At 41.4% G+C, this 13,929-nt stretch overlaps 1 protein-coding gene across 17 annotated transcripts in view; it reads right to left on the bottom strand.

Annotated features, from left to right (window-relative positions):
• Dclk1 (doublecortin-like kinase 1) overlaps nt 1–13,929 on the bottom strand; it is a 289,435-nt gene that overhangs the window by 58,494 nt on the left and 217,012 nt on the right. For 9 of the 17 annotated variants that reach the window (XM_087635520.1, XM_087635513.1, XM_087635523.1 and 6 more), the window contains 1 exon segment: nt 2,135–2,219. In XM_087635520.1, coding sequence (XP_087491646.1) covers nt 2,135–2,219 — 85 coding nt within the window. 17 annotated transcript variants of the gene reach the window in all.

The following is a 13,929-nucleotide window of genomic DNA, read 5'->3' as shown; positions in this document are numbered from 1 at the left end:
AAAAGATGTTTCTGGAAGGACTCTGGGCAGTTTTACATTGTAAAAGTGTGAAAAGGTCCTGTCGTTTAGACACTGAGCTTGCCTCTATCCTGAAATGGAAATCTATATGAAATTCTTTATACACTAAGTGTTGCTGGCCACCCCTCCCTCGTATCTGCGAGCAGATTTTAGACAAATGTTCTCACCAAGCAACCTGCATGACAGATGTCGAGTTTAAATCCTGATATCTATTATGTCTGTGGCAGAACAGTTTTTGTAATAACATGTTATTCCTCTGAAAATGTACTCTGAAATATTTTACAAATGGCTAATAATGCCTTAAATATCCAAGGCTATAAAATTAAATAAGCCATGCTTGGGTCACAGAAATATGATGCATCACCTTTAACATGTCAAGGGTGTAAAAAGCCCTTTAAAGCCAGGCTGTAAAATGTATGAGCTTTAACGTTATAAATCCCAGATCTCCCCTCAGGCAACCTGTGTTTAAAATGGTATAGGACCCTAGTAAGTTTCCTAACTGTGTGCTTCTCATAGCATGCCCTCATAAACTGAGTTTTTCCCCCTCAGAATAAATTTGGATGTTATGGGGGGTGTGGTTCTGTTAAGTTTTATAGTTCATATTTCATGTGTGGTACTAGAGAGGCATGAATGTAAATTCATCTGCAGTTTCTTGGTCTGTCTTCACAGTGCTCAGACTGCATGACTGGGGTGGTTCTTCTAGAAGGTATAGTCAAAACGCAGGGCAACTGTCTCTACTATGCCCACAGGAATCTTCACAGTCTCTACACCATGGATGGCATCTCCTTTCTGGATCACGGGAAGCCTCCTTGGTAGTGCCCAGAATCAAGTGAGGGATATAATCAAAGCCTCCTCCCTTAGCCAAGCAGCAAAGAGTCTTGATTCTGCCTATGTTTGAAAGACTAGGGATTTTCACTTCTCCGTGAGGAGGGGAGGGCATGGCTATGGGTTATCTGAATTTACACACCATCTCCCAGATAACAGGATCTTAGACTATGTACATGGATAATAAAGTAGTTGGTCTGTGGCTTTTCAGATATTTGTGATCTCACAGATGGGGAATAGAGAGAGGTCATCTGTCTTCTCCTCCAGTGGAAACTTATACACCCACCCAGGGCACAGTACCTGGGATTTCTCTACTGACTATTTTTTGATAAAGGCACTGGCCCCTCTGGACTCGGTCTAGTCAAGGACCATCACAGGTCACTAGGTGAATGTGGCACCCCAGAGTGAAAGAGGCTTCTAGATGGGTGAGCTACAGACGTGGACAGATGCAAACAAGTCACGTGTGAGTCACATGTGTTGCTTAATGTAAGAGTATCCCTCTCAGGATGTACCTTTGGGAAAATGTCAAGTCATACCATTTGAGGCAAGAGGAGCTTATTCTTATATTTTTGGTTGTGAGCCTAGCCTTTAACGGCTGAGCCATCTCTCCAGCCCAAGAGGAGCTTATTCTTAACAGCGGCTTAATCCTCATACACTTCTACTTCTCCAATGGTTTCCCCTAATTGATTTGAGCCCAGTTCCATCCCCAGGGATGGAAATGGTGACATTTAATATTCTGCATTTCTATTAAAATGGAACTAAGATATGGAGAACTAAAGAGGCCCATGTCAAACCATACAGCAAGCTAGCAAAGAGTCAACTCGAGTGATCCAGGCCATTTTCTTATGTCATGGGGAAATTCTAATGCTCATCAGTTTAAGGGACAAGTAGCATTTCTTTGGAGTTACCAGCAATGGAAAGCAGTTATGTAGTTTGATGGATTGAACTCCCTTAGGTTGGAGCCCACCTATGGGTCCTCACGTACAATCCACAGTCGTCCTTTCATTTATGGAAAGGGTGCAGAGCAGGGAAGCACAAAGGCAGACCCTTGCTGGTGTTCTTAGGCATCACACAGCCACAGAGGACGTGAAAGGGTTCAGTGGGCCACCTCTTCCTTCCCATTCTCAGACAGTGGATGCGAAGGCCAGTAGGAATCACCCACTCCAGCCCCACAGGAGCTGCAGGAGGTTTGTCTACCCACTGTGTTTCAGATGTTATAGTTTGCAAAGTAAATTCAGCTAACCCCTCCTCCATCCCCTCTGCAAGCTGTGCCTTCTCCCAAGCTCATCACCTTCCCCAGGGCCATCGTTCTCATCCATTGAGCTGCAGACTTTTGTGGATGAAAGTGAAGTGGAGGAGCCGCCATGCTGAGAGATCTGGAAGGGAACAGAAGCAGAATAAAAAAAAAAAAACCTGGGTCAGAATGATGGAGCCTCCACACAATATACCCAGCCCGGAATCTCAGGAGCTAGTGTTGCCCCATCCCAGGGAGAAATCGGTCTTTAAAGTTGGAGGAGGTCTTAAGGATATCTAATGAGTGCCACAATTCCCACCCTCACGAGTAGCCAATGATCTGAGTGACTAGGAGAGGCTAGTCGTTGGGAAACTGGACACCCATGACTTCTTTTCTCACAATCAGCATCCTTGAGCTCCAGTTCGCCATATTTGAGGCATCTCACTCTGTCTTCTATGCCATTCTGGCTTTACCTACTATTTTTCTATTTTTATAAGAACAAAAATATCTAAGTTAGTTATGAATGTTCTACAAAAAAAGCAAATAACTCAGCTTTAAGAGAAAAGTAGAAGAGTAGTTTGCTACTCTTCACTTTGAGATAAAGATACACAGTAAACACGAGGCCAGCTTGGCATGATCCCTAGTAAGTCTGAGAGAAAGGCAGCCTTGAAGCCTAGGCCGGAAGAGACTCCTGTACTTCAGGTAGATTTGACCGAAGTCCCATGAGAGCGAACAAGGTTTTGACTGTAGTAGGAGGGAAAATATTTAATATGAGAACTGGCTGGGAACGGTATTTAACAATGGATGCTTCCGTCTCCACCCCTCCTTCTTGAGAAGACAATTTGCACACAGTGATGCTACTTCTAAATAGTGAATACAGCTCATCCTAAAAGATCTTCCTTCTGTCCCCTGGGTTTATCCACTTGGTTGGCCTGACGGGAGCAGGAGGCGGTGAGGGGGCGGCATTGGCTCATGGTGCTGTCTGTCTGTGGAGCAGAGAGAAGGGAGAGCGGCTGTAGTCGCATTGATCACGAAGCGGGGGGGTGAGAAGCAAACTTGACCTACATTTCCTCTCCTTTTCCATTTCCCATTCAACCTCCACCCCACGCCATCCAGCTATAACTGAGCACAAAAAAGGCAGAGAAGTTGTTGTGTCTTGTACCTAACAGCCTCCTGCACAGAAAGCCCGAATACCCTTTTCTTCCTAAAACAGATTTGTGGTTGGGGATAGACCATGTAACCACTCCAGGGCCATGTGAGTCAAGCACCACAGAGCATTTCCTGAGTGACAAGGGACAAAGGTGGATATATCCCATTGACGATACTAATAACGATACCTCTTCTTCCTTATAAGATGTCCTAGAAGTTTTGATATTACTGCTGTATACCCCGTGAATGTCATACAGTTTGCCTGTGTATGTGTCCTGAACTTCCACATATCACAAGAATCTTCCCTCGATACGCTTGGTGGCCTGAACATATCTGTTCTTGCCCAGCCTCCGTCTGACTAGGAACTTGTGTGTCACATCCCACAGCAAAGATCCCAATTTCCAAACACAGGGCTTTCTTTTCCTTTTCAAAAGCACAGAATCACAACCCACCGTGTCGGAGGCACTGTCAACGTATCAGCGTCAAAGTCACACTCGCCTGACTCTCAAGAACCTGTTTGTGAAAATGTTACACTTATCGTGTCTGTACAGAAGGCCGAGCCACGCCAGCTGTGTTACATCGCAGCCTGGAGAAAATAAACATTAACATGGTCGCACTGGAGGGGAAGGTGTGTGCTTTCCAGAACAGCAAGATTCTCGGTCTCCTGCATCATTCCAACTGCAGTGGCAATCAGACAGAAGAGCTCTAAATAAGATGGGTAAGCCGGAGTCTGTCTCTTCCGGGCTTTCTAGCCCTGGGTTGGTTTGTTTGTTTTGTTTTTTAATTTTTTGTTTTTGTTTTTTCCTCTCTTGACATTGCAAATGGCGTTGTATAATGTAGACATATCATGGGTTGGAGGTGACAGATGCTGCCTCACGCTATATTCCATAGTTTACAATCCAAAGACACCCTTTCATGAAGCACCAAGTTAATAGACAATAACGTGTTTGCAAAGATGCTCACAGATTATATATTCAGAAAGAAAGAGAGAAAGAAAGAAAGAAAGAGGAAGGAAAGAAGGGAGGAAGGAAGGAAGGATGGAAGGAAGGAAGGAAGGAAGACAGACAGACCTGCATCTGTTAGTAAGAACACCAGGTGCTCTGTACCGAACCTTGACCAGAGCTCATGGTGACATGAGCTCTTAAAATGCAGCATTCCAGAAACTTACTGTATGCAATTCAGTAAACTTTCTTATTGATTAATAGTTGCTTTGGCTTTCTTTCAACTCTTAAGCTTGTGTGTTTTGAAAGTGTAACCCATGCCATTTCAGATTCCCTGTTGGTTAAGACCTGTAGATGACCCAGGATTTTAAAAGAAAAGCTTACTTATGTATAATAGGGTACTCTAAAAAATGGAAAGTCATAGCTCTCTTTATTATGCTCAAGTACAGTAAAATGAACCTATTGGCCTTCTTAGGGCATCATCTCTCCTTTCTTCTAAAGAAGTCAGATGCAGAACATTGCACACCGTTCAAAGGCCATGGTCCCCCAAGGTCTCAAAGAACCTCAGGAGCAGAACTGGACCTTAAGTGCCACCACCTCTTCCGTCCCATTTCCACCCAGAGATCAGACTCCCTACTTTAGAGAGGTGGTCAAGTGACCGATGTCCAAACGCAACCAGCAACCAGTACATTCCTTCCTTAGGCAGCAGCTTAATTGTTAACGAGGTGAAACAGTAAGTGAAGGGCTTTTCTTGTGTTGAAATCCTATTTCTGGACATTTTCTATTCACCATGCCCACTTGCAGGCAGCCAGTGGAATCCATTTCCACAAGACAGTAAGAACTTCAGGTTTTTGGAGACAAACAGGACTCCTGAGTCTGCTTTCTCAATTTGTTCATTCCCATATTCTCTTGTTCATCGTGTGACAAAGATCTGGGATTCTCCCCCTGCCTGGAGATATGGCAGAGCTCTCAATCCCTCTCTTTAAACCTGGTACTCAAAACGAAAGCAACTAGCTGAGTGCGTTCTGATCAGCACTGAACCTTCTTTGGCCCCAATAAAGAATTGGTTCACTTCAAGATCACAGTGACTTCTCTGTAGTGCCAAGCTTTAACATTTTACCAGACTAACAGGTTAACCCATTTTCCTGTTTGATAGGTTGATTTTTATTGATCAAACACTGACACTTTGTGTTAAGTGCCAACCTTGATGGTATTTATTCATTTTATATTCATTTTTCTCCTAGACCGTTACTTTTTGGATTCTGGTTTTATAGTCCTCTCCTTTTCTCTCCCTTCCCCTACTCCAGTATCTACTGAAGTTTGGTCTCTTGCTGTGTACTGTAATGCTAAATTCTTTACCAGAAGATCTAGGCCTACAAGTGAATTCTCACTTTTATTAAGTTTTTGTTGTGCAAACCTTGTTCCTTAATGTAATACTATTGGTTAAATAAAATTGACTATAACCAATTACTAGAGGGATTGGAGGTAGATGTGTTTTGAGTTACCTGGTAGGGGTGTGGAGAAGAAAGAGGGGTGGGGGAGACAGAGAGACAAAGAAAAAGATGGGGGGAGAAAAGAGGGAAGAGAAGGAGAAAGAAGAAGAGGAGAGGAGGAAGCCACCTCTTGAGGGGAGATGGACCATGGGTATGTGTCACGGAGAAACAGCAAGTGTCTGGGGTACACCACTGAGGACTTAGATAGGCCAGCAGTTAAAGAGTAGGTTAGGGAATACACCCCAGTAATTGTCAAAGCCAAATAAGGTAACTATAGCCCGAGTCTCATTCATTGGTGAGCTAGTCGTGGCAGGTAAGTTTAAGTTGGCCGTTCTACAGTAATTAGCATGACTCCCTGTGGCAGTTGTTACTAAACTGCCTACGTGTACTTACACACTTAGTCTCCCCTGGGAGATTTTGGCTCTGATTTGCATGTCTGGCTTGAAAACAGTAACAAGCACTTTAGAACTGACCTAATGAGACCAGCCAGTCCTTCCTACTGACTGACAGGCACCCCTGCAACCGACTGCTTCTAAATGAAGCTGCTCCACCTACTTTCACTGTAGGCAGACAGACCGCTGTAGAAGGTCCATACTGGTGAGATTTTATGGGGACTTCAGTGGGTTTGCTAACTCGAAGGCATCTGGGCCTATAAGAGACGAACACGTGGTTATTTTAGAATTTAACACAATTAACTGCCCGGAGAGGTGCCGTGACATTTGAGATGTCGTCACCTCCCCGCAGATTTAATGGGAACCATTCGGGCAGGTTGCTGACACCTGGAGGCTTTTACGGAACACCTTCATAAAAGCGCTGCCCTGCAAAGTATGAACACACCGCGCGCACCGTGATTTAGCGTAACAGATGGGGACAGACGGTGTGTACTTTTTGAAGTAAGAGAGAAAGCTGAGCTAACAGCTCTAACCACATTTTACCAAGATGTGTCTGACGACCACGCCGTCAAAGCAACAGTCCGTTTTTAAATGTTATGAGTTACTCATGTCATTTGTGTGAATGTTGTCACTCAGCTGGAGTCCACACTGCATGGAGATTTGGAAAATAGCCAATCAATACAATTGACTCAAGCAGTGTAGACAAATCTGCCACATAACCACGCCCTGGCTGGGTAATGGTGCTATCTCCAAAATCTGTCTTGACGGACAGTTACCATTCTACGATGTGAAAGGGGTTAAACAGAACCAAGAAACCCAGTGTGCTCACCCTTGTCTGATTTCTGAATTATTTTTGTAAAGGAAACGTAGGAAATAAATGCCTCACAGACTAACCACTGTCTGGAGAATCTTGATGTCAGGTCTACAGGAATTTGAAGACAGCCCAATATAGCAACGTTAAAAACATTACTGTTCATGTGGGACATTGGAGACGAGTATGAGTTCATGAGATACAGAAAAGACATGCGATCATTGACTCCCTAAGTGGTTAAAAGACAGAAGGCTGAGGCGCCAATTGGGAAAGACTAACAGAGGCCCATTCTTGAAAATAAGACAGGCTCTGTCTGCATTCTTGACAGTGGGGGTTCAGCCTAAATAAACTGTGAAATACACAATCAAATAACTAAAAATAAATATTTGAATATTTAAAAATTCATAACAATTAGTCAAGTTGTTTAAAAGGCTGGGAAACTGTTACTCAGGAAATTGGTTTGTTCCACGAAGAAAGTATGAGTGCACTTTGGAATCATAAGTTTTGGAAATTCCCTCTAGGTGCACCATTGCAGGTATGATTACTGATTGAATTTATCATAGAAACAGGAAAGAGAGCAAATTACAGCCAATTAATATTAAGGTCAACAGCAATGCAGTAAAAATGTTAGACTTAAAACCAAATGATGATCTTTTATAGATTTAATGTAAAGTATTTCTTCTAACTTGAATGGCAGAGTTTTCTATTCTCTATGCAATACTATATTGGAATAGATTATTTTTCCTAAGATAAAGTTGAGTTACAAAAGGTATTATCATTATTTAATTGTAATCTTTTGAATATATTTATCCAGTATTTTTAAAAAGACAAATAGCCTGTACACATATCCGCATGAGAATTCCCCAAGCTTAGGAAAAAATGTCATTAATCCCACAAGACAGTTAGCATGATTTTTTTAAAATGCATTTTAATTTTTTCCCCAGTCAATTGTTTATTTGTCTGGCAAATTCACTCTTAAGGCAACCCTGAGAGGGAGGTGGACTGCCAAGTCAGAAAGTCTTACTGTGTTTCTCCTGTCAGCCTTTTATACCCGATGTCTGCTATTTTGTAGCCTGTCTAGTATACATTCAGCACATGAGGGCTGTATCCAACGCAATCAAGGCAACCCTTGTCCCATGGTTATTTCAATTCCAGCATCTAATCAAAGAAACTCACTGAACAACGTAGGCAGTTCTTCCTGTTTATTACGTGGTTTGGCTAAGCTGCTAAGTGTCACAAAGGTAAGTTCGGGAGAGAGTAACATGGTTGCATGTGAAACACAAGGTACAGCATTTTCGAGGAGACTACAGCAGAGAGGCATGGAAGCTATCAAAACTGGGTAGTTCAGTAACACATTTCATTAGTTCTCATCTCTACAGATGTCTGCAGATGGCCTCAGACGACGTATTTCCCAATGTATTAGTGCTTAAACCATTTTAATACCAAAGTGGTTTTTTTCCCCAAAGAGGAGACTATACATCCAAGCAACTCCAACTGCAAATGGTTTGCGACCTTTATAAAGAAAATCCAACTTTGTAACATTCATAGTGTTTCAAAGAGTCCACAGGGGGGAAACAGGAACTAAGTTCCTTGTCTGGCAATGTGTAAAAACACCTCAAAAACACATCACAGTAAAATTAACTTCCATATTCTTTGCCTATTAACCTTCAAACATTTACTACCCTGCCTTCAAAAATATTGTGTGGCCATATATAATACAAACACCTAGCGTTTCATGCTTCACTTACGCTACCTCAGAATTTATCCATCACCTTTTATTACAATAAGATACATCTTTAAAGACACCACATGTCATGCACCCTTAAAATTATAGTGAGGGCCTCAGATTTTCCAGTTTTCCCTACACATGTTACAGGCACAACATTACAAACGTTTTTCAGCTGACAATTTAATATGCTATATCAGGCAATTGTTATAATGAGTTTGACGCAGCTCTGATTTCCACACTATTTTTCTGTGGGTTCATCCAATCACACAGGGCTGTCACTACCATGCACAGTTAGAGGCGCTGGCCAGACCAATGCAGATAGGCACAGATGTATACAGACAGTGAACTTGAGTCAATAAGCATTTTCAAGTGTGTATACACTCATGTAGACACACATGCACACACACAGCAAGTGTCTCCAAAACAGTTTATAAAAAGGACACACAGCATGGCCTTACATGTTGTCTGGCTTCATAACAAGGCTTCAAACCGAATTTACTTTGACCTTTTCTACTTTTATTTCAGCACAACACTCAACTGTCCACAAGTCTAGAAATCAGTTTGTTTGGTGAATTTCCCATTGATAATCGCTGTAGTCATCAGTACACACACAACAGGAAAGTGTCACTGCATTCTGTCAGATTACTGGCTGAGCATCAAGAATTTACAGTGAAAACATCAATGAGTATTTACATTTATCAATCACTGTAAGATTGGATTTGCTTGGACTTCAATTTTTTTGTTTGTCTGGATTCCAATCGGTCTTGGATAAATTCGTACCCGTGAACAGTTGGTACTGCTTCATGATAATTTAGCCAACTTGTTTTGAGCTTAAACATGTGCCAACTAATACATACGTCACAACTTTATCACATAAAGCTTCACAGTTAATTCTACAGGAGCCAGTAACTTATAAGACCATATCACAAATATCATCCTTTATTCTTCATGTTCTATATACAAACACAGATATTTATGTAGGCACACCTACACACCTGTATAGATATATGGCCACCAGGAAAAGAAAAAAAAAACCTAGTAGTTCAACAGGTTAAATATATGGATTTATCTTTTAGGATTATTCTTATGTATTTTCATTCCCAATTGCTTTTTTAAAACGAGGCTTTTGGAATTCAGTTCTTTTAAATGGAAACAAAAGTACAGCTCGGTGCGGCTGCAAGGAAGGGGAGGGCGAGTGCCCTCGCTGCTTGGCAGGGGAGCATAGGTGTCAGAGCTGCTCTGGGGTTGGCAGACAACGGGATCAGATCTTGACATGTTAAGGTGACCTCATGTGTGCATTGCAGGCATGCGTACATATAGGTGGAGCACAAACTTCCGGTTTAGAAACCTACAAGAGTACAGACCTTCTGCTGAAATGACAATGACTTTCCCACATGGCTTCGGAGTTCACGCAGAGCAACACATTTTGTGCATCACTAGGGTTTTAGCTCATAAAATGCTGAAAGCAGGGGACTCTTTATAGCATCTTTCTTTCTAGGTATGTCTAAAAAAATGTAACCATACATGCAAAGGCCTGAAAGGTCAACACAGCAGAGGCTTTATCAGTGAGAGAAAAGCATGTGGCTTTTGTTGGCTGGAGCTCTTTCCTCAGAAGGTCATTTTTAGAGTTCAGCGACTAATGATGTTAGAAGGATTCTAAAAGCAGCCACGTCTTGAGTGACTGCTAATTGCCCATTGGGTCTTTACTAATGACCTGGTGGGCTGCTTGGATGTTCAAAAACTCTGCTTTTGGATAATAGAATTATTCCGTGCATAGAAAGAGATCTCAGGGTGTGTTGTTTCAATCTCAGAGGGACTTTAGTTTCAAAAGTAAATGAGATATATGGCCCTTGAACAATCCTTTAATAAAAATCGTATGTTCCAGGATGAAATGCCATGGGATTGCATCTCTCTGGAACTGCTTGAATGGAAAGTTGGCCACAATACCTACTGGCAATTAGTCCAAGTCTACTCTATGCTGTGTCTAAACAAAGCCACGATTTTTATAGCAGATAACATTTATTAGGTTTCTCCTAGCAGTAGTCGTCCATAAGATTGACTTCATAGGGGAGTTGAAATTACTGGAATTTATGTTTTGTTCTGGACCATCTGACCCACTGCTTTCATTGCATTTTTTGACAGGTTAGTCAAATCTGTACTAATCTTTTACGGGTTGGACTATATTAAGCAATGCATCTTACAAAGACGTAACACTCCAACAGGCAGCACAGCATCCTCCCAGATGTTTACTGTTTCAGCTAAAGACAAAGCGGCCCTTTGATCTCAGCAGGAGTCTCTGTTCGTGTCTATTGGAAACAGTTTTAAAATCCGAAGTCTGGAACAGGTATGATCATTCTCTGTGCTTTCAAGATGGAGGGATCAGTCTGCAGTTCTCAAATAACACGCCAAAGAAGTGCCCTCTCCTCTCTAACAGGCAGGGTAATGAGGCACTAATTATCACTCGGCTAACTTTTCAAATGCTGGTAGGTTGCCTGGAGGTCTTATTTTTCTTTTTTCAGTTGGAATATTTTATTCACTTGTCAAGTGAGATGCTAGCACAGGTAACGATAAACCAGATGGGAAAAATTGCTAGTCGAACAGTCTACTGAGAGAAATAAATCAATAACATTTGAGACCGTATGACAAGGCAACTCCTCTCCATCTTGAATCAGGCATTTTCAAAATGTTTTCAAGTGAAATTTGAAAGAAATCTCAAGTAAAAGGCTCCAAATGGCACCATACATTTTAAATCTGTCACCCTACTGAGATATGTCAAGCCTGGCGAATATAAAACCCATGCTTTGTAAGTCTTAAATTGTTAGTGTTTGAGCTAGTAAAAAGAAACGGTCACGGGTATGGTCTAAATACAATACACCGTACACATTGATTTCTAACATCTAGATTTAAAAAATAACTGTTTTACATTTAAGCAAAGCTGACTCACGCTTTTGAAAGTAGAGGACTAAAGGAGAAGAATTAGTAGGTTAATTTTAACAGTGGGTTATAATCATAGACACACTCGGTTTGACACAAAAGGAGTTTTGCATGTGAAGATATCCCAAACAACGGGATGCAGGATGATCAGAATGGAGTTTAGCTACCTGGAGGCCCAACGTACAAGCTCTGTGTAGAAGAATTCCAATTCTCAAACTGAGTTTATTTTTTGAAAAACAGTACAAGTCCCATTTGTTTTAGGTCAAAAAACTTTACACACTTGAAAAAGATATATATACTGTTGTTGCTGTAGGGAACCATTATAAAATTAATAATAATGCCAAGTTATTCATGTTTCCATGTAGTTGAAACTATTTTTATAAAAATCTGGGAAAAGAAAATCCATGTGGCAAAAAACAAAAACAAAAAAAAAAAAAAAAAAAAAACCAGAAACGTTCTCGCTGCCTAATGTTGGTCTCTGGGAGACGTCTCTTACGGAGTTCCTCCACTCCCCTTCAGACGTATTCACTCAAATAAAAAATCCTGAAGAGATTCTTTTATGTTATTTTGCAATGAAATAACTAATTAGCTGTCTGATTTTTTTAAAAAATTTAAACTAAAAAGGTAAAAGATACTAAGTACAGAAAAATTGTATTTATATATCTACTTACTGATTAAAAAGCAGGCTCATTTATAGAAATGGTGACTCCATAATGCTGGATCGTTAGGGTGATTCTTGTACTTAATATTGGAGTCATATATGAAATTTATCTGGAACCAGACCTTAGTCATAAAATCCTCAGTGATGAACAAATATTGTATTCAAACTCTCCTCGGTTACATCAAATGGAGGAGATGCTTTAAAAAAGTTTTTTTTTTCTTTCAAAGAATACCGCCGAGTAGAAAATGTCTGCACTCTTGCTTTTGTATAATTTAATTGCTTATGCAAAACTCTTTTGTGTATTTTGCTGTTAGATGCTTGCTTAGGAAATGGGAAACCTTGATCCCATCACAAACCATACACATCGCTCCACTGTGTCTTTTACACTGAGTCTCCTACTGAGTCCAAATCATCCGACGAGAGAGGGCGGTACAGGTCCTGTAAGACGAAGGGCAGGACAGATTCGTTTACTTTCCTTTCTTGGGTTCCCTGCTCCTCTCTGCGGAGCCACTTGGAAAGGGATGGGTCCTTGACTCCTAACATCGTTACAACTACTCAAGTCACCAACTTTGCGTAAGAGAGAGGATAACACAGGCAAAGTGATGATTTCATTTTATCGTCAAGGAAACGCTTCTTGAGCCATCACCGGCTCCTGCCTTCCTTCGAGTCCAGTTGAGTTATGGCCCCTGCTGCCTGCCAAGACCACCCCTGCTATTCAGTGTCTAGGCAACTCTTCTATGGACATTTTCTTCCCATTCTGGGGAGAAGAATGTGCTTACCTCACAAAATATTTTGTCAGATGCAGCGGCTGGCATTCACGATATTTGGGACAGAAACTCCAGTGTGCAGCTGCACACAGCATAAACCCAGCACACACTGCCCTTTCACAGTATTGGGTGACTGGAAGAATTGCTGTCCCGCATGTCCACAACCTACCCAAATCTTCGTCTAGTTCCCAACCCCTTACCCATATCTCTTCTCTTCTTCCTGCCACCCTGTCTGCTATTATATCTCAGCGTTGGTAGCCAAGCAACCCGCTCAGTCCCGCCCAGTGTCTACAGTCGGCTCATTTTCAGTTTTGTGCCACCCACTCCTACGTCATTTGATGGCTCAGTTAGTCTACAAAAGTCAGTGGCGTGGGAGCGTAATGGGGAGCCTCATTCAACCTACCTGATTTTTTTTTAAGAAAAGGGACCCAAAAAAAGGTTTATGGATAGGAAAGGGACCTCAAAAATGGACTTTTGGGGCCAGGAAGATGCTTTTTGAAGCTACTTAAGTAATTGTTCTTTGTATAAATAGGGAAACTACTTGGTTCACTGTCTCCAGTATCTTTATGAAGAAAGAGATCTGACATGCAGACTGGTCTCTCCTATGACTAATGTCAAAGGAAGTAATTTAGAAACTTGATCTTAAGGGAAGAAACAGCTTATTAAATAGTATGAGTAAAATACAGATTTTTTTTGACTTGGAAAGAAATCAGCTACATGCCTTAATATTCATTTAAAAAATTAACCTCTCCTCCTGTATTTTAAGGGGAGTGTGCATGTGTTTGCCAACTCATTTTCTGGGTATGTTACTAGGCAACAGAGCAAGGAAAAAATAGAAGTGGCTACTGTTTTCTAATTTGCAGTAAAAGGAATTAATTTTTTCTTTGAACTGTCTTCTTTTAGCATGCACCATCTTCCCCTTATTTCAGTGTTTCCTGCATAGAAGTATAGCCAACCGTTTGAAAAGGATATTAA

This window comes from Rattus norvegicus, chromosome 2 (genome assembly GCF_021556685.1).
Source record: "Rattus norvegicus strain SHRSP/BbbUtx chromosome 2, alternate assembly SHRSP_T2T, whole genome shotgun sequence".
Lineage (NCBI taxonomy): Eukaryota > Metazoa > Chordata > Mammalia > Rodentia > Muridae > Rattus > Rattus norvegicus.
This window is presented reverse-complemented; position numbering and strand designations above follow the sequence as displayed.